This window comes from Danio aesculapii, chromosome 9 (assembly GCF_903798145.1).
Source record: "Danio aesculapii chromosome 9, fDanAes4.1, whole genome shotgun sequence".
Lineage (NCBI taxonomy): Eukaryota > Metazoa > Chordata > Actinopteri > Cypriniformes > Danionidae > Danio > Danio aesculapii.
Window position 1 is genome coordinate 38,704,816 of NC_079443.1, and position 22,766 is coordinate 38,727,581.

The following is a 22,766-nucleotide window of genomic DNA, read 5'->3' on the forward strand; positions in this document are numbered from 1 at the left end:
AGTGAAATAAACTGGCAACTATTACAGTGTATGTTTTATGCAGTGGATGCTTTTCCAGCTGCAACCCAGTACTGGGAAACACCCATACACCCTCGCATTCGCACACACACTCATACACTATGGCCAATTTTGTTTAACCAATTCACCAGTACTGTATGTCTTTGGACTTGTGGAGGAAACATGAGCACTCGGAGGAAACCCACAAGAACACAAAGAGAACATGCAAACCCCACAATGAAATTGCCAACTGGCCCAACCGGGACTTAAACTAACAGCCTTCTTGGTGTGAGGTGACAGTGCTCACTGATCCACCGTGCCGCCCTCCAAATTAAAATCATTATATATATATATATATATATATATATATATATATATATATATATATATATATATATATATATATATATATATATATATATATATATATATACAAAGCACAACTCTTTAGCAAACAGATTAAAAGAATAGCAAATGGAGCTAAAGCTTTTGGACAAGATTCATATTCCTTAGACATTCCTAATGTTTAAAAAGGAGATTTCAGTTATTTTATGTCTTCAGCTTTAGAGGATGTGTCAAAAAATGTGTCATACTGTGCTGATATATTCACAAGTTCTTCAAAGTCTGCAGTCAAATTCCAAAATTTTGATATGAACTACCAGTCAAAGTGTGCATTTGGTTTTTTTTTTTTATGCCCTCTTAATCAAGATTGCATTCATTTGATCTCTATCTCTCTCAACAATAACAAGCTGTGTCTCATTTCAAAGGCTGCATCCTCCGAAGGGTGCATTCGAAGGGTGCTGTGACATCACAGCGCGTTTCATTTTTAAAAAATTCGAAGGCTCCTTCAAATGTAGCCTCAAAATGCATCCTTCGTTTCCCAGGCAATGAAGGAAACAACCAGTGGATGCTTTACGGCCTCGAACATCCCAAGTTTCATTCCGCGCTGATAACTGTAGGACGTTTTTAAAAGAAAACTCCGGATTAAATGTATGTGTTGAACAATTCCTTTTAATTATCACTAAAACATTGATTCATTAGATTAATAGTTGTTTGTTAGTTAAGAAATGTACAAGATTTCTGTAAAGCTGAGCTAAATGAACAGACACTGGTGTTGCGCTCTTGACTGAAGCCAGACCCTCAATCGCCTCTTCCGAGACCCAAAACATTTTGGACTTGTGGGGGAAACCAGAGCACCCAGAGGAAACCCACATGAACACGGTGAGAACATGCAAACTCCACACACAAATGCCAACTGACCCTGCTGAGGCTCGAACCAGTGACCTTCCTGCTGTTAGGGGACAGCATTACCTACTGCGCCACAACGTCGCCCAGAAATAATAATATTAACAATAAAGATTTATTATTAACATTATTATTTTTTGAATGTTTTTAGTCTCTGAAGATTACTCAATGTTAATCAATGTTTAATATTAATAATATTGACATTTTCCAGCACAATTTATGAATTAGGTTCATTTTACTATACCTGGATATCTAAACCCATGTTAAAAAGCAAAAAGAGTATGACATGTCATACTAAAAAGTGATTTTATAGACAGTTTAAGGTTTTATGTGTACATGTATGGATCAAAGGAAATATTTTTCTAGCTTCTACAAACCTTGCTTTGTCTTCAGATCGCATAAAATAAGTTTTAAAATCACTTTGAAAAACGTAATTACGCTTTTACAGTTGTAAGGTGACAAGATCTGTCACCATTGTGTATCCACAATAGCAATGTTTGTTTTGTTATTAATGTATTTATTTATTTATTTATATATATATATACTGTTTAAAGTCATTTATTATCACCACTATTGACTGTGTTTGAAACAAAATATCATTTAAAATAAACGATGGAGATGCTTGTGTTTACTTCCGATGCTATTAATCTAGGCCTGGGGAAAGACACTAAAGTCTCAATGTGATTTTTTCTCCTGATAATTCAAGTATGCTTAATATAAAGTGAACATGTTTATTTTAATTATTGTAAAACACATGCAAGTACACATTTCCTATTTGTTTTAAAGTAAATAGCTTATTTACAGTTGTTAATTGAAAGTGATTCAGATGAAAGTACAAGTAAACTGACTTGGTCAGTTGGTGAGTTACGTTTGTTACAACTGTCTCCCCGATTAAAAAATATGCATTTATCTCAGTATGTGATAATTAAACAGAAAATGACTTATTATTTGTATATATTGTTTTTATATTTGTTAGAGTAATGTAGAAAGTTTATGAGAGTAACATTAGTAATTGGTGTCAAGTGTAACTGTTACAATAAATGATACAAATACAAATAGAGAAAAAACAAAATACAAATAGAGAAAAAACTAAATACAAATAGAGAAAGAAAAATGAAAAAGATGGACTGAAAAAAATCTAGTGTATTCTGTGTCCCACTGATAAATATACAGAAGGTATAATAGTTATCTGTGTTAATGATAAGAGAGTACAGAGTATAAGCATTTGAAGAAAAAAAACAAGGGGAACAAAACTGTACGTTTGATTAAATGAAACATGATTTGTGAGGATATTTTGCCATAATATGAATGTTAATAAACAGATGCTACTAAGCTGTGCCTGGCGAAAGACACTGAAGTCTTATTGTTGGGATTTTTAATCTGCCTACGAGTTCCGTGGCCGGGACCTGTAACATAGGCTAGATCAGGCATGGGCAAACTTGATCCTAGAGGGCCGGTGTCCCTGCAGAGTTTTGCTCCAACACTAATCAAATACACCTGAACACCCTAATTAGTGTCTTTAAGATCACTAGAAAGCTACAAGCAGGTGTGTTTTATTAGGGTTGGAGCAAAACTATGCAGGGACACCGGCCCTCCAGGATCGAGTTTGCCCATCCCTGGGCTAGATCGTCACATTTCAAAATGCTCGGTTCAGCTTCTGTGGTCGAAGGACTCACTTTTGAAGTCTGCATCCTTTGGAGGACGCAGTGTCTGAAATAAGACACAGCTAACATTACAATTAAAAAAAAAAAATGTAAATAACAGTCTTCTATTCCAATATACTTCAAAAGTAAATAATCCCAGAGATGGAAAAGCTGAACTTTCAGAAGCCCAATTTCAGGTTTCACATAATGCTTTATAAATTATTCTAATATGCTAATTTGGTGTTTAAAAAACATGTCTTATATTTGTGAATGTTGAAAACAGTTGTGCTGCTAAATATGTTTGTAAAGAGATTTGTTTCAGAAGCTGGCATGTCCTTTTGCAGTAGGATCTGCACCAGAACAGTCTGAGATTGCCTGAATGAGTTTCAGCCCACTTGAAAACAAACTCTGAAGTGGTTTGCTTGTGGTGAAGAAGAAATCTAACCCAAAAGACCAATGAAGCGGTCTTTATCACAGTGTATGATGAGTTAATGAGAACATTGCATAAAAAGCAGAACTGTTTGCTTTGTTACAGTAATAATGCCTCTCAAAATAAACCATGGAGCAAATTTCAAGGGAAATGATTGAAAGAAATTTGGTCGGATGGACATAGTATAGAATAACCATCTAAAACATCAATGCTGGAGTTTTGTTTAATAAAAACTGAAAACATAATGACAGCTACAAATCAAGACACAATAATTGACTGGATGTTTTATCCAATTTTTTCAGTGATATGAGCTAAATCCCCTGGCAAAAATGGATGCGCTCTGAGCAATGAGTGAACAATTTATTAGCTTATGATTTTTTTTAGCAATATTTAGCTTGTTCAGAAACTTGCAAAACCAACTGCACTAAAAAGAAATTGTAACAATTGTAAAGTTTGAATCACTATATTAAAATCTAAAGATGTGACAAGCTGTAAAGTCAGTCAGTTCTGGAAGAAAAAACCTAATTCCCTCCATTAGGAAATTGATTTACTGATTAACCTTTGAAGCAGACTTGAAGTGAGCTCTGATGCTGCAAACTGATTATATGCTTCCAACTGGACCACTCTCTTAACATTAATTCTACTTATTTAAAAAAAATATTGTGTTTAATAGTGGAATTTGTGCAAAAGAACTACATAAAGATGTACAGAAAAATCCCACCAAGCAGAGATTATTTTATGGCAACATGTGACAAAAGAAGTCCTAATGTCTTTCTATTATTTGCTCAAAAAATTAATTTTGCTGCTTGTTAAAACTTTTTAAAATGAGTTAAAGCAACACAATTTGTAAGTTTTTTTTTGGGACAACTTAATTTTTTTATGTTCAATCCACTTAAATTTGTAAAAATGATTCAGTTAACCAATTTGTGTTGGGACAAGATAAAGAAATTGTGTGGAAGCCAATTGTGTGCTGTTTGTTCCACCTACTTATTTAAATTGATCTGAAATAACACAATTATTGAGTTTTTTGGGGGCACAACTTAATTGGGTTTTGTTCAATTCACTTAAATTTGTTAAAACTAAAAAATGTACTTAATTCCTTCATGTCGTCCCAACGCAAATCAATTGTGTGGAACCCAGCATTTTCATTCATTCGTTTTCCTTTGGCTTCGTTTCTTATTCATCAGGGGTCACCACAGTGGAATGAACCGCCAACTATTTCAGCATGCTTACACAGTGGATACACTTCCAGCCGCAATCCAGTATTGAGAAGCACCCACGCTCACACTCACACACACTCATACACTACACTCAATAAAATTGGATGATTAGATGAACTCAATTTAACTGAGGGCAGAATTTCCATCCAAATAAATTTAGCAACAACAACAAAAAAAATGTACACAATTAGATGCAATTCAGTTGTTCTAACATGATTTTATCAAATAAAAGTTTAAATACATTTGCAGTTTCATTTATCTTAAACTCAAATGTCTGATAATATCATTTATATCTATTATGTGTGGGACATTTCAAAGTCTCTTAGTTTTATTTGAAGTTGTCCTAAATGAAATAAAGGAGCCATTTTTAAGCATTTTTCATGAGATACATATGCAGGTGATTGAGACTGATCTCAGAACTAATTTTAGGACAGTTATTGCTCACTTAGCAAAGTAACAAACTGCAGTTTTGTTAATTTGATGTTGTCAACATCCAGAGCATGGGTGCATCTGCAAGGTGATAATCTCAAAGCTCAAAGAGCTACATGAAAATCATCTATATCTTCAAACTAAAGTGAAGATTTACCAAGTCTGTCTATTAACTTTAAACACCTAAGATTACTTTTATTGTCAACATTACCCTGTTTTAATTCAATCTCACGCAAAGCGTGCTGGAAACTACAAATCCCCTAATCCGCCAAATAAACTAACACAATTCCTTCATGTTGTCCCAACACAAAATGCTTAAGTTAACTTAAGGGTTTACAAATTTAAGTGGACTGAACATAAAACAAATAAACTGAACAAAGAAATTACAAGAGTTGTGTTGCTTAAACTCATTTTAAACAGGTAGTTTGAACAAGCAGCAGTAATCTTTTTTTTGAGTGTACGGCCAATTATGTTTACCCAATTCACCTGTGGCGCATGTCTTTGCACTGTGAAGGAAACCGAAACACCCAGTGGAAACCCACACGAACACGAGGAGAACATGCAAACTCCACACAGAAATGCCAATTGGCCCTGCTGGGACACGAATCAGCAACATTCTTGCTGTGAGGTGACAGAGCTAACCACTGAGCCACTATGTCGCCCCACCCAGCTCTTTTTTTAGAGTGTTAAAACTCCTCTGACTTTACAATCACCCATTACTGATTCTCTATCATGTGCTCATTTTAATTTACCTCCTCCCCACCCCCGTTGTGTAGCCAAACATACTCTCTAATGCTGGCGAGGTGCTGCTCATCAATTTGGACTCTGCCTTCACTTGTGATGCTCCAGTTAGTGGAAATGAAGAAAGATCTGCCTTGTTTATTCACAGTTTGGTTTCACCCAGGAGAGACACAAAGGCGAAGGTGAGACAGAAGAAAATGAAATTGCACCTAATCCCCTCCACAGAGACAGCGAAGAAAACTGCGGCAAATTTATTAACGTCATTGAAACAAAACCCTAGACGCAGACATGGGAATATGCGAATGGAGTGACTTATTTAAACCCCATTTGTTGTGCATCCGGATGTACACCGAGCATCTGAGGTGAGAGAAAATGACAGTCAAATGTTATTCAGCCTTCAACCACAAGCTGCTTCATGCATGAAACATTATGAGCGGTCTGTGAGGGAGAGCATTCAATAAATGTCTGCTACATTCACCGGATTCGGCAGAGAGATTACCGAGGGAATAAAAGAGAGATATGCACTTGCAACAACAGGTGGGAAAGCCACCGCAGTGTCATTTCATTGCTTTATTTAAACCTCAGACAGTCCATGCTGACCTTTCTACTGATTTTTAGTGCCAAGCCAGAATAAAACTCGGTACTTTCACTAAGGATGCCCCTTGCTCCCTTTGCTGGGCAGATTTGCTTTGAACACTGTCCAGACGGTTTTGGGAGCTGACCCGTTCACCCAAAGCCTTGACAAACTGCCCAAAGTAACAAAGCCCACATCGTACAAGAATAATGTTCTAGAGAAAGAGGGTGAGCATTCATAAACTCTTACCTGAATTAGTGAAATGTTGCTGAGATTTAGTCTGAAGAGGTAGTTTCTGCAAATTAAAAATGAAAGAGAGGTTGTTAAAGGCTATTTTAACCATCCATTGGAGATACAGTGAAAATTAACCTCTAATATGTCATAGAAAATAGACAGATACTGGACCGCTTACCTGGCTCCGACTATAAGTTCATTCCTAGTCAGGTCAAGGGTCAGCTGGGAGTAATCCCTTACACCAGGATGCGAGAAAGAGGAGATCAAAGGACTTAGAGCTGTAAGACAAAAGCCAAATTGGGTATATTAGTGATAGAGTAAGAAGTTTCCCATATTATATTCAAATGTTAAAACTTTAGATATTTCAAAAGTAGTCTTACAATGATAGAAAAAAAAAATCCTGGTTGTGATTAATTGCTTGATTAAAATAAATTAATTGATTGATTAAAAGCTTTTATCAGGGTATACGGTATTGTCACAATGTTAACCTAAGCTGTAAAACATTACTTTAACAGCTATAATAACAAAAACGACTTGTATTGTATTGCTTGTACTTATAGTGTATTACTTAATTGTATATACATGTTCACCATAAATAAATAATTTATTTATAACATACAAAAGATTCTTAGAAAATGTTAGTTAATGCATTAAAATCAATAGTGAAAAAATACTAAATGTTTTAGTTACCATGTTAATATTAGTAAAATAAATAAATAAATAAATAAATAAATAATATAGAGAGAGGGAGTTGAAGTCAGAATTATTAGCCCTCCCTTGAATTTTTTTTTCTTTTTTAAATATTTCCCAAATGATGTTTAACAGAGCAAGGAAATTTTCATAGTATGTCTGATAATATTCTTTTCTTCTAGAGAAAGTCGAATTTGTTTTATTTCGGCTAGAATAAAAGCAGTTTTAATTTTTTTAAAAACCATTTTAAGGTCAAAATTATTAGCCCCTTTAAGCTATTTTTTCTTCGATAGTCTACAGAACAAACCATCGTTATCCAATAACTTGGCTAATTACCCTAACCTGCCTAGTTAACTTAATTAATCTAGTTAAGCCTTTAAATGTCACTTTAAGCTGTATAGAAGTGTCTTGAAAAATATTATTTATTGTCATCATGGCAAAGATAAAAGAAATGAGTTATTAGAAATTAGTTATTGAAACTATTATATTTAGAAATGTTTTTAAAAAATCTCCCGTTAAACAGAAATTGGGGGGGGGGGGGGGGGGAATAAACAAGGGGGCTAATAATTCAGGGAGGTAATAATTCTGACTTCAACTGTATATTTATATAGTAACCGAATTGTCTTAGTTATTAAATCCATTTAATAAAATGATTTCAACTTATCCCAATTGCAGTTGTTGTATTAAATCAGATCACTGTTTAATGTGAATGGTGCGGTTGTTAAGAATGATCTGCAGTAATATGTATGGGGCAAATATATTTTTAAGTTTTTAATTCATGTGGTTGTCTTGATGAGTGTTGCTCTTAGGTAATTGTTGTACTGTATGGTTGTATGTATTTTACCAGTGTTAAAGACAAATTTTCTTTCTGAACAGACAATAAAGTTTAAACTAAACTAAACTTGTAATTAGACTATGATTTTAACACGTTAGAATAATAATAATTTCTTATATTTATATAGCGCTTTCTGGACACTCAAAGCACTTTACACATTTTTGGGGTAAATCTCCTATCAACCACCAGTGTGCAGCATTCCACCTGGATGATGCAAAGGCAGCCATATTGTGCCAGACCGCACACCACACACCAGCTGATTGCTGGAGAGGAAACAGAGTGATGAAGTCAATTATGATATGGGGATGGTCAGGAGGCCATGATGGACAGAGGCCAGTGGGCAAATTTGGTTAAACCCCTACTCTTTTTTTGAAGATCATTCTGGGATTTTTAACAACCACAGTGAGTCGGGACCTCATCAATATACATGGGTGTTAGGACTCACATAGACCACAGGTTGAGCGCCTCCTGCTGGTCTCACTAACACCACTTCCGGCAGCAACCTAACTTTCCTATGTGGACGCCCATCAAAGTACTGAGTGGGTGCAGCCCTGCTTACCTTCAGTGGGTGACCATGTGAGAGTTGCAGAGAGCTAGCTGTCGGTTATTTGGCATTAACTAAGAAATAAACACCAACTACAATTAACAAAAGCCTTTTGTAGTTTTCATTGTGAGTTTAGTTTATTTAACATGCATTAGATTAACTATTGGACCTATATTGCATTGTGTTAATGTACAGTAGCCCTATAAATAGCCAAGAGTATTTTCAATCAATATTTCAGGATGTACCTGTAGTAGGCCAGATTATTTGAATGACAATGTGAATATTCCTAAAAAGCTTTGGTATTAAATAATTAATTATGGTATTCTGAAGTGCCCACAATATCAATATCATGCATGTGTATTATCACAGTATGAATTATTGGATATTGGTATGTTTATTTCAAAGTACATAAGACGAAAATCAACTGAAGGACTCGTACATAGTTCAGCCAGGATTAGGCAATACAAGATCCACAATGGAGGCCAATAATCTAGCAAAATTGTTGCAGTTTCTTCCCATGAGTTCTCAAAAATGTTTGAGGAGGAAGAGAAAGCTCAGCTCAAAGCTAGCCAGGCCTCTTCAAGGATACTGATCCTAATTCAACATGACACTTAGTCAAACCTCTGCTTACCCAAGGAATCACAGAACATAAAAGCACTGTTTGATACAAAGTTTCGGAAAATCAAAACAATTTGCCCTGGCAAATACTTACAGCCCACTGAAGGGGGAATTACATGAGACAGAAAGAGCATTATGTAAAAATAAAAACCACTTGATCTATTGTTAATCTTATTGTGGCTTAGTAAATGGGATTTTGCTCAAAAAGGAACCAGAAAAAAAGATCTGTTATCCTTCTATACAAAACAGGATCTCTCAGCAGTATCAGGATTTGCCCAGCCAGCTACAATCAGACATCTTTCCCTAATATTGCATAATTCAGTTTTCAAATGTTGTTTGTACTCTGAGAATTTATATTACACTTCAGGTTCAACTTTCACTTTCCTGAAAAATGACAAAGTCTTCACATTCATGACAAATTGGATTGGTTTGGGGTAAAAAAAAATATCAAATCCAATAAACTTCACACATACAAAAAAGAAACTTTCATAATAACAGCAATAATAAACATTTAAATCGATAAACATTAAACAAATAAAAACTTTATACTTTTAAATAAAGTTGCATAGGAATGCATTCAATGTTTAAACTAAAAGATACCTTCTCAGTTCAAAACGAGATTAAAGACTTATCTTTTTAGTAAAGCATATACACAATGGATCACATAACTGTATAATGTGCGCGTGTGCTTCATGCAAATGAATGGGCTTGACAAACCACCTGTAGGATACACTCTTCCTCTCTTTATGGACCAGGTACTTTGTTTTAGAAATACTTTTACAGTATGTTTTATATGTTTGTTTCTATAGAGAAGCTTTTTGTTTCTTATAAAAAGTGGCAAATGTATGTGGCAAATAAAATTTAAATTTGAGGAAATCAGAATTTAAAAATGTAATGAAATGCATCGCCTCAAAAGCATTTATAATTTGATATTAATACTGCATCTCGTTCAAATACATTATGAACTGCAGCTTTAGGCTAATTATTTTCTTTGCTCTCTATTCTCTCTCACACATTCAATGGGGATGCCCATGCAATAATGTACACCTTTTGTAAAGCTGCTTTGAATCAATAATTACTGCAAAAAGTGCTACACAAACTTGAATTTAAATGTATATATTACATACAAATTTATATCTTGAAGCCAAAAAAGTACATGATTGGATGGATGGATGGATGAATGAATGAATGAATGAATGAATGAATGAATGAATGAATGAATGAATGAATGAATGAATGAATGAATGAAAATGAGTTAATCAACTAAGTATTATTCCTAAAAAATAATATACATTACAACATAATGTGTGGATGTGTGTAAACAGCAATAAAATGTAAATGACTACAGCGAATGTCAAGTGAATACAGATGCAATGTTGTGCACTAAGGCGCAGATGAACGCAGCTGCAATGCTTTCTTACACCACAGGTCAAATCAGCGGTGAAACTGGTTTCCATTAACAAGACACCCATAAATACCACTTCATACAGTCCGAAAAGTGTGATGGCAGATGGAGTCATCCAGATGTTGGGGTCATCCCAAACAATCCATCATTCTTATGGGAAAATGGCTGCATTGCATGAATGTGAGGATGCATTTGCACAAAATGCACAGGGAAAAATAGAAAAAAGCTTCAGTTATGCAGATGAATTAATATATTAACCAGCTCAATGAATGAGACCATATGGCTATATCATTCAGGGATTATTTATGGGAAAATGATGACAGGGCAACAAACACAATCTGTACTATAATGTCCTTCTCACACACAATCCATCTCACCAATGTTAAAATGTGCTTATGGCCTCTGATGACTCTGATACAGCGTCTTCAGAGAGAATCATAGAAATTTTTATTGGAAATCATATATCAAGCACAGCTGTCTTGCAGGCAGTGATTAATGACTGAGGAGGACAAGACAGGGTCTTTTTTATTCTTTATATTTATAAAAAATGTAGCACAAGCTTGAGGCTTATGGAGTTTATTGATCCGTTACTGTAGGTCAAGAGAGAGAAAGCACACAGTCTATAATATAACACTAGGGTTTCCAACCTTTTATGTCAGCAAACCACTCTGACCTATGTTTACTTGAAGGTTAGGGCTTTATTTACACCATATGAATTTAAAGAATGTTTGTCTTTCAGTAAATTGAATGCATTTTTCATTTGTGGGTTTTTTTGTTTTGTTTTTTGGTTGGTTCATTTAAAGGTAAATATCCAAAATAACATTGCACATTAGGATTTAAGTAGTTCTAAATGGTTTTATGTTTTATTTTAATATTTTTTTATTGTTTTGAACAAAAGGTGTACAGTATATATACATGCATTATTAAATTGTAATGCCACCCACTTTCAGCTTGATTTTGATATAATGTTACCTATAAAATAAAAACATTACGTTTGATCAATTGTTAAGCCACATTACCAACATTACAGCACAAAGCTTATTTCAAAAGAAATCAAATCAAATAAAATCCAGTTTTACAAATTTCCTGTAAAATAGGTTTGGACATATGAGGTTTCCATCTATCAGCAACGATCTATATAGTATCTCACAAAAGCTACCGGATATTACTTCCTCATACAAGACTAGTATTGATGGTCACCATGTGTGTTTTGTTTTGGATGCTATAAGAACCACAGAGAACATAACTAGTGTAATTTTAGTGGAGTTTACATCTCTTCTCTCAGCTTTCAACTACTTTTTGAGCATCATTGAGCAGATAAGTATCTACAAGTGTGTCTATGGGGTTTTCCTTAAAATTTCAATCTAATATTGTGAACATTTATAGAACAATTTACATATAAACAAGAAAGAAGATGAGAAATTTATATGAAAAGCAGCACCTTTTAACTGCTCAAAACCTAGATTTTGAGCAGACAAATTTTTTAAACCCTTTAACTTGTACATCTTAGTATAAAGTGTAAACAGGGCTGCAGAGTAGGGCTGCACAAAATATCGTTTTAGCATTGATGCTGCAAGATCACAGAATCTGCAATGTCAAGCTGGGATTATAATTGACCAGGAATAATAGTTGAAAACATACTTGATTTGTGGGATCAATGCAAAGTTTAACTATAAAGTTACTGAAAAAAATGTTTTAATTTGCATTTGTTTTTAAGGTCTGTGAACATTTTAAGACAGTTTTAAAAAATTCTGACACAAGACATTCTAATGCTCGCAACTTAAAGAAAGATTAATTGTATTTATGTACAGTTGAAGTCAGAATTATTCACTCTCCTGAATTAATACCTTTATATTTTTTTCCCAAATTTTTTTCAACAAATTTCTAAACATAACAGTTTTAATAACTCTTTTCTAATAACTGATTTATTTTATCTTTGACATGATTTCAGTATATAATATTTCACTAAATGATACTTTTCCAAGTGAAAAAATATTGCTTATAGAGGTTAATAAGATTGACCTTCATTTAGTTTTTTTTAACTGCTTTTATTCTAGTCATAATAAAACAAATAAGACTTTCTCCAGAAAAAAAAAATGTTATTGGAAATACTGTGAAAAATTTGTTTTTCTTTTAAACATCATTTGTAAAATATATTTGAAAAAGAAAGAAATATTCACAAGAGGGCTAATCATGTGGTCTTCAAATGTATATATACACAACGAAGACTACACTGTGAAATTTTACATTTGATTATTATTATTTTGCCTAAAAACTACTACACTCCCAGTAAGCGCATACAATTCTGTGCATTTCATTTGCATCTTTGCTCCATAGCACTTATTAATGCCTGTGATTTGGTTTATTATATTTTATGTAGAACTACAAAATAATTACAATCAATCTAAAATTATGAAGTCTTTCCAAATAGAGCCAGTCATTTCATCTGGTGAATATATACTCAATATCGCAATATTGAAAAAAAATTGCAATGTTAGTTTTTTCCAGTATCGTGTAGCCCTAGAGTCACCTGAGTTAGTCCAAACCATGCTGGAGTTAAACGTCAGATGAAACACAAAAGCTGATCATTGCAAAAGCAAAGAAACTCTGTTCAGCTGTATGCCTTCCAGGCTCAAACACTTTACCCACTAAAACCTCACACCATAAACAGCTCCAATTCCCAATGGCAGTTTTCAAGAAAACCAACAGCAGCGCTACGAGCATTGAGGATATCTGAATGTTTGTTTTTATTTGCTTACAGGAGCTGATCATAAAGTGCCCTTTTCGACAAAATTCTACACCTCGGTGAGTTTTATATAAAAGGTGGTTTGATATGCGCGAGCAGCTTCCACACATCATCAGCTCTGCCTGCACGGCGTCCAGCAATCCATATGCAATAAAAAGGGATAAAAATGAGGGCTGGGCCAGAGGAAGGGTTGATGGACGATTATTGCATTTTCCTCACCAAACATGCAACGGAAGAGATTAATGCGTTAGCCAGCAGATCCGAGGGACAAGAACAGGTTCAACAGCCTGAATCCAAGATGCTCCTGAGGACGTAAATCATAATCATTATGTTTTTTGTTCTCAGAGATTTACAACTGACTGCTTCTTAATATGCTGCTCGCAGAGGGAAGACAGAAAGGGTGGTTTTGGCCACAATGTGCAGGTATTGATTGGAATACAGCCATTGTTGAGCTACAAATCACATGAATACTAGCTAATAACCAGTACCAGATTGAAACAGACCTTTTGATTATATTGGGGGCAGTACATACAACCACAAATCAGAAAAGAGTTGGAACAGTATAGAAAACACAGATAAAAAAAGAAAGTAGGGATTTCTAAATTTACTTTGACTTGTATTTCATTGCAGACAATACAACAAACATTATTTAACATGTTCCTCATGATTTTTATTGTGTTTTATTTCAAAATAAACACATATACCAGATTTTACAAAAGTCTTGACCACATTACAAAGTCCTGACTGTAGAGGAAGAGGATACAGTTACTTGACTGGCCTGCCTGCAGTCCCAACCTGTCTCCAATAGAGAATGTGTGGCACATTTTGAAGTGCAAAATGCGACAACGAAGACCCACCTTAAGACTTGTTTGCAGGACAAACAAGAATGGGACAAAAATACACTTGAAACACTTCATCACTTGGTGTCTTCAGTCCCTAAAAGTCTTTTAAGTGTTGTGAAAAGTAATGGCAACACTACAAAGTGGTAAATTTTTTATTGTTCCAACTTTTTTTTAAATGTGTTGCAAGAACCAAGAGTGGAAAAAAATCATGAGGAACATATTAAATTTTGTTTGTTGTGTTGTCTGGAATGAAATACAAGTCAAAGTAAATTTAGAAATCACTACTTTCTATTATTTTATTATTATTATTATTATTATTTTGCGTTTTCCACACTGTCCCAAAATTTTTCTGTTTTGGCATTGTAGATTTAAATATGGCTGAAGGCTTTTTTCACTAGTAGCTGAAAGCATAATCAAATTGGCCATATTTAATTAATGAGCATCCAAGGGTGGATGATGTGTAAAACTGCGAATCATATACGTTCAGATTCTGTTGAAATCTGCCAAAATTTCTAAGAGATCACAGTCCACATGCACAATCTTACGCCAATTATGCTTAATAATCTGACAATGTGTAAGGTCATAGAAACTCATTAAACAGTGTTGTTTTGATTAGGTAAAAGTCAAAAACTGATTAAGGATTACACACCTTTTTGGCGCAGTTCTGCAATCTTGCTTGGCAACCCCTTTAGTGACGCTCTGGCATTTCAATGTAAGAATGTTTGTTACATTTTAGTAAATAACAACAATAAAAAATTAAATAATAAATTAATAAATATAGTATAATTGTATTTTAAAGCAGTGGTCCTCAACTCCCTGGCCGCAAACTGGTACTGATTTGTCAATCAATTTGTACCAGGCCACACAAGAAATGATTAAATATTTCCGTTTTATTTATTCCCTGAGTCTGAACGATCTTTTATTTAGAAAAACTTTTATTCTGAAAATGACAGTATACTCTCTATGATATCTCGGTCACCTGAGTGCCAAAAATTAACCCACAAGCTATCAAAATGTGTAAGATGTCTTTGAAAAGTTGCTTTGCGACGGGGAAACAGCCCAGTGAAGCACCCATAAACTTTAAAGGAATGGATCTGCAACCCATTTGTCAACAAATCATGTGAATCCAGCATGTCTATGCAAGAATGGAGATATTCTGCTGGAGATAAGGGTAAATGTAGATTGCTATATATGACAGTGACTTTGTTCACGGATAGCATCTTTTCTGTACGCAAGTTCATTATTTCCAATGAAGGTGCGCAGTTTTGGCTCACATATTGGTAGCAATGCACTCGTACCTTCCAGACGCACCTAGTTAAAAACATCTTTGGAATGCCACAAGTGCACCACGACTCATGTGACAAGAACTTACCGATCAGCTTCATATTTTGTATGAAATATTGACGTTTCGGTGGACTACCTTTCTCAGACAAACACTGCAGTGCATTTTCATTTTCATTTTCTCCATAAATAAAACTGGGGCCAGGGGCCGTGGTAAAATTGCCCGGTCCATGGTGATAAAAAGGCTGGGCACCACTGTTTTAGAGGTAATCCAAAAACCCTCACAATATACATTAACATCACCTAATTTGTTAATAACTCTAAAATGATTTGTTTGATGATTCTTTTTTTAAAAAACCCTTCTAAACTTGGCTCTGAAATAAAAAGTTTTTTCAGAAATCACTCAGCTTCAGTGGGAGTTGTGAGTTGCAAAGTTGTGTAAAGAATAAATGTTTTGCTTTGACAAAAAATACATCTCCTGGAAAACATGGACCAATGAAAGTATCTAAGAGTGGGTAAAAGTATGCAAATGCGTCATTGATGTATGTAGATTAACAACAGAAGTGACAATTGGATTTCTGATTATTCATTCTGGCAGTTCAGAATCGATTCGATTCTTTCAAAAACAATATCGTTATATGTTGTTCACTTTTCATTCTTTTTCATTCACAAACATCTACACGCTAAATGTAATATTCAAAAAAGATAATAATACGAGCATTTTAATTATGAGTACTTTGAATCAAGTGGATTTGAAAGGTTCTCAGTTGGGAGTAAGAACTTGTGTAAACACATTTTAATTACAATAATTGATACTCATCATCAAAAATGGACTTAAAACGTCACTAAAAATGAAAAAAATAAATGTTACTCTGAAAGTTTAGTTCAGTAATCAGACATAACAAGCATCTCTGCATATAAAAACAAATGCAGATGATTCAAATTATTCAAACAGCCATCATAAAACTATAACACTTTGCAAATGTAAAGTCATTAACCCTAATCCACAAACAGCATGATCATGGGTTTTTAAACATTGCATTACATTTTCTTTTTAATCATTATGTTAAAATGCATATTTCCCCCCAATGTTTGCTGAATTCATTGCTTTAAGCTTATCACTAAATACAAAACACAATTAAACTGTAATATCCAAAATGCGGTTAGGGACTAGATTAGGAAATATGTTATGCAGTGCTAGGCAGAAAAAAAGTTTTCACTGAAAAATTCTTTCCAAAAGAACAAGGGTGAAACTAAGCCAATATCACAAGAGCAGCAGACCTCTCTGGAATCAATATGAGAAAGTGAATATGGATCACCATTGACAGTTGCAGGAAAAGGCAGCATGTAATGACATATCTGTTTATGAATAAAGCAAAAGAATTCAACATGTAAGCACAAGCGCTGTCCTGCCATATAAGGTCATCTAGTTTATATTTTGCATTTCTCCACTCAAAATCTCTCATCTCAGCACAGAGAATCTTATCAGAAGATGCAGACCGGAGCTTATCTGAGCGCAGTCCGAATATGCTTTTGTTTAGTCTTCTGGTCTCCTTTCTTATGTCCGCTGTGTGATTTCCCTGCTGTTGCATCCCCAGTTGTCCCTGCATGAGCAGAGAAAACCTCAGAAATCTAAATCCTCTTACGCCGTGATTCTGAGACAATGAGCATCCTAAGAAATGCCATGGCACAACGAGAGGACAGACGTTGGTAAGGGCACTCCGGGGACGAGGCTGTAAATCGAGGGCTGGTTCAGGTCAGGCAAAGATCTAAAAGAGCACCGTTCACAAAAGCCAGTGGGACAAACCTGGACTTGCGATTTCAAGAGGCCATTGGAGCGTAAAAAGTCCACAATGAATGGGAAAGGGCAAGTAGAAGAGCAGAATCTGTTCAAGTTCCATTACATTCACAGTTAGCAATGCACCAACTGAACCCCAAGGTTAGACTCACTTGCAAACACCACCAAACTGAGTCTACTTTTGGTGTCTGCTGTGACAGAGGGCCCAACAACATGACAGAACTGTTCAGGCATCAGTGGCTCTGAAATCACCAACCAATTAGGTGGAGGTAGACAGCAGTAAGGGCTTGAAGTTAAAGAACAACATTGCTTTTTTTCCCCCTCTCAAGGTCTCCCTAAATGTAGCCGGTGGTTAAACAACAGCACTATTACCCACTTGAGATTGGTTTCTGAACATGTTCTACAGACGAGACAAACAATCTCAAGACAATTACAATGGCCGGCTTAGTGGAAGGTAGACAATGGCTGTGTGGCACCACTCCACTTGGGACAGATTACTGTAATTCCAGCCTAACAGGTTAGAACTTTGCATTAGGCTCTTGGCATTGGATTTGCAAGGACACACCATACCCAATATTATTTAAATCGTTCCGTTTTCCATTTCTTTGTGGGCCATAGAGATCCAAATCTGGTAACTATAGATGTTGGTTGCATACAACAATAGGTGGAATTCACTAGAGAGCCGTTCAGGCAAACCACATTTTTGTGTTTTTAAATGCATGACGCAGGGCAGTCTACACGTCTGGAGTATTTATTACACAGCTCTTTATTACAGCCCTTTATTCTGATTCGTCTGTTGTGACACTCTAAGGTCAATTACAGTATATCCCCATGATGACTAGTCTATTACTGAGCATTGCAAAGCTACATAATGACCATTCCTTTGGGAGGATATTTATTTTATGAATTTTCCCTGATTACCCTGTCAAGGTTTAAGGATAAAGGATAATGCACATCCAGCTGGTTGTTATTGCAGTTAACATGTAACCGGCAGCTAGCTCTCTGCAACTCTCACATGGTCGCCCACTGAAACTAAGCAGGGCTGCGCCCGGTCAGTACCTGGATGGTGAAAGCTAGGTTGTTGCTGGAAGTGGTGCGAGTGAGTCCAGCAGGGGGCACTCAACCTGCGGTCTGTGTGGGTCCTAATGCCCCAGTATAGTGAAGGGGACTCGGATATGGATTCCTATAGATTTCAGATGAGACGTTAAAAACCGAGGTCCTGACTCTCTGTGGTCGTTAAAAATCTCAGGGTGTCCTTTGAAAAGAGTAGGGGTTTAACGTCGGCATCCTTGCCAAATTTGCCCACTGGCCTCTGTCCATTATGGCCTCCTAACCATCCACATATCATAATTGGCTTCATCATCAATCAGCTAGTGTGTGGTGTGCGGTCTGGCGCAATATGGCTGTCGTCACGTCATCCAGGTGGATGCTGCACACTGGTGGTGGATGAGAAGATTCACCCCAATGTGTAAAGCGCTTTGAGTGTCCAGAATAGCGCTATATAAATGTAAGGAATTATTATTATTATTATTACATGTACTGTTTCACCATAAAGTGGTTTGTTTTGCGATAACTACCAGCTGGATGCACATTTTCCTGTTTATTAAACTGCTACTTTCAAAATAGTAAAACAGTAGTTTTTAGCTAGTAATATTCAAAAAAGCAGTTCTTTGCAAGTGGTAAGATCAAACTAGAAAGACATTTAAGAGATATAATCATGGCATTAAACGTCATGCACAGAAACCTTGCATACAAAGTCATATATTTATTAATAAATACATTTATTTTTTTAATTATTAAAAATAGAAATCGTAAAGCAGTCCTTTGAAAAAAAAAAGTCGAGCACACAGTAACCAGCATACAGTAGGCTACAGCAGTGGTTCTCAACCATCTGCTACAATCTGCCTTTTTTATTTTGCACTTTTTTGTCAAAGTAATCTGTGCTGCAAGACAAAGGGGATTAATTTGTCAGATGCAATTATAGATTTGGCTTTTACTTGAACAGGGGCTCAAAACACCTCTTAAAATGCTTGCTGCAGATGCAAAAACTAAAAACTAAAAAACAATTAACCGATACTAATTAACCAATATAAATATATATAATAAACGATTATATATATATATTTTTTTTTACTGATGAAAGTTTATAAATATGATGTGAAGTGTGTGTATGTATATATATATATATATATATATATATATATATATATATATATATATATATATATATATGATTGACAGAAAATTAGGTTCTATTTTAATTTATTTTTTACATTTTGGATTCAGTGTGCAATTAACTTTATTGCATGGCTTTTCACAACTTACATAATTAGACGTTGATGTGAGATAAAACACTTTCAAAATCTTACTGGTTTGTTTTTTAAGAATCCATTACATTGCAATAACTATTGCAAAGATGCAAGAGAGCAGCAGCTGTTTGTGACAGTGAGTCTGAAATACCCAGATTACCTAATTAAGTAGTAATAAATCAAATGCAAAGCTTCCACAAAGAAAAAAAACATTTTCAAGCAAGCAGATGAGCCTGTGTCATCAGTTTTAACCTTATGACTGTTATCGTGAATAACACACCTCAGAATGCTAGGACTGACCAATCACAATGAAGTGCTTCAGATTGAGAGCAGTGTAATAAACCCTCATAATGACCCTTGTCAGTTATTGAGGTATAGCAATGCTATATAATGGCTATATAATGACCTTTTTCATTATTAGTGCTTCTTTCTTGCCTCACCCCTGATCACCCTGTCAAGATTTAATTTGTGATAACAGCTGGATGTACATTATCCTTTACTTAAAGGTGCCCTATGAAGAAAATCTGGGTATAGCAAGGCAAGTCGAATTATAAGAGTTCAGTTTATGGAAACGGCCAAAGTGCAAGGTAACAAACACATGTAGAACTGCTGAGTATTGTGTTTAATGCACACTTAAGCATCATGTCTTATCACTCAGATTTTACTGCGATTTCTCTGTAGTGAAAGAATAGAAAGAGACTTTATTAAACATCATATATTTATGCAGAGGTTGATACTAATTCTTGGCCATGTGTACGTTTTACATAATAGATTTAAAAGTACACAAAAGTGCAATACATCTCTGCTGGTCTCATTTGTCAAGTTTAATAATAGTTTAGCCTACATTTTTTAAAATTTACTCTGTCTGGAGCTTTACATTAGATAGCTCACACACACCATGCTAAAACATACCTCTCCACTACTTAAGTTAAAAGGGGCATCTACTCTGTTTGTTAACATATTTTTTGACAAATTAAAGTGTGATGGTTTTGCACATGTTTATTTCAGAGTACATCATGTTGTGTGTGTGTGTGTGCGTGTGTGTGTGTGTGTGCGTGTGCGTGTGAGAGAGAGAGTGAGAGAGAGAGAGAGAGAGAGAGAGAGAGAGAGAGAGAGAGCACGGAGAGCTGCATCAGAGTAGAGATCATTAATATTAACTCCCCTTCCAAATATGGTCAATAAGGATCTCCTGATTCTAGGGTTTTTAAGGGGTAATAAATGAGCATATAACACCATTTTTGGAGAATTTTCTCTTTGCATCAACTTACATCAGCCACATACCTATTATGTAGATATCGGAGAACAATTGAACTTATTGAATTAATGCTGTATGTGGCAGCTTTAATTTGAGCACTGTGTTTTAAGGGCACAGTGTCATCAACAATGAAACAGCAGTGCAGTGGAATGCAAAATGCGTTCTGTGTGTTGTCACATTTAACATTGCTGTGTGAAATCTTTTAATGGAGTTGGTGAGTTTCATATCAAGAGAAAAGATTTCCACAAACAGGTTTTGTTTTTGGATTTGCTGAATTCAATCAGAATGTAGCTTGTTTTAAAAAGATTTTAATGTCAGCTTTGCTTCAATATATTATATTGACTATAGAGTATACAGTATATGTTTTGTTTGTTTGTTTGTTTTAATGTGACTGCACCTGAAAGACAAAATAAATCATGTTCCTTGATGTGTGTTAATTCATGATTTAATTCTGTAAGCAGCAATACCTGTATGTATTGATTGCATTTTCAACAATTTACTTGAATTAAAGAAACCAAAACACGCTCCTAGAAGTTGTTTTACTGTAGTTATTGATCAATATTTAAGGGAGTATGGCCATTTTTAAACTATTACATTTATATTACCCTTGTAATCATATAATGTTCACTAAAATGTCCCTTTAAATAAATGTTGAAATAATGTGGATGCAAATTCCACCAAAATAGGATGAAAGAGCAGGACATATTTAACAGCACCTCTTTATATATATTTAAAACAAACATATATTAACTGGTTTTGAGGTTTATAGCAGTTTTGAAAAGTCATAAAAGTTTTAAAACCATTAAAAAATTCTGTTATATCATTCCCAAGGTAATTGTAAGTTTTTTTCCATGTTTTTTTACAACAATTTTTTTTTTTTTTTAGGGCAACAATATCACCAGCAGAAAAGGACCCTCCACATCAAAAGCTACTAGTCAGCCCACGATTCAGGAAACATTTGAAAAACAAATTGCTAATAAACCAACATCCAGCATGCTAAAGACCTAAACAGCGCAGTGACTTATTTCATATCCAAAGAAAAGAAGATCCGAAGAAAATAAAGATGCCTTTTTAAGTTGTAAATAAATGTGTTTTTGAAACTAATGCGGACAGCAGAAGTTAATGATTTATTTTGATTATTTAGCCCGACATGTTTACGGTCTTAAAATATTTTAAATGTTAGAATATAATACACCATGTTCAATGGGGGAAAAAGCTGTTGATTTTTACCCAGACATTTAAAAAAGATCGTATTTTAGAGCAGTAATCTCAATCCCATGATATCGTAAACTGTAAGAATCTCATACCGGCCCATGCCTAATTATAAATAACAAATTTTATTACTGTTTTGGAACATGCGAAAAGCTTCCGATTAACGTGTTTACAATGAAAGCCGAAAAATTCTGAAATTCTGCAATTCTGAAATCTATACCGTAACCTAAATATAACAGAATTTAAACATCTGGAATTTAGATACTTATGCCATCTAAACATTCATGACCGTTTCAGCACATTTTGCAACTGCTTACAGCTAAGGTTTTTTGCTGAAATGCTGCATGCGTTTAGCGAAGTCGCCTCAGTGTTTGTTGAGTTTCATAAGCCTGGAATATCTCAGCTCAGCATATGTGTGTGCAGTGATATGTTGATATCCTTGTAGATAGACCAGGCACGCAGGTGTGATTGTGCAAGCTTAGTCATGAGGAAAAGGGGGGAAGAAACAGAACAAATGCATACACCCACACAATAAAAATCCATCCAAACAAGGTCCCCAGATATCTAAACTTATCTGAGAGTCCTCGCAGTACCAGCATGTTATTGCTGCTGCAGGCTTATAGATATGCTCACTATGATTTTAGAGGGATTGTCACGTATAACATGCAAGGAAAAATATATATATATGGATTTTCTCAGAAAGGAATAAGTATCAGGT

The 22,766-nt window shown here is 34.9% G+C and overlaps 1 protein-coding gene across 2 annotated transcripts in view; it reads right to left on the bottom strand.

Moving 5' to 3' along the window:
- sema5ba (sema domain, seven thrombospondin repeats (type 1 and type 1-like), transmembrane domain (TM) and short cytoplasmic domain, (semaphorin) 5Ba) overlaps nucleotides 1-22,766 on the bottom strand; it is a 286,878-nt gene that overhangs the window by 139,297 nt on the left and 124,815 nt on the right. For both annotated transcript variants that reach the window (XM_056465657.1, XM_056465656.1), the window contains exons 4-5: nucleotides 6,692-6,791; nucleotides 6,529-6,574 (exon numbers count right to left, since the gene is read on the bottom strand). In XM_056465657.1, the coding sequence (XP_056321632.1) occupies nucleotides 6,529-6,574; nucleotides 6,692-6,791 (146 nt within the window). The remainder of the gene's footprint in view (nucleotides 1-6,528; nucleotides 6,575-6,691; nucleotides 6,792-22,766) is intronic.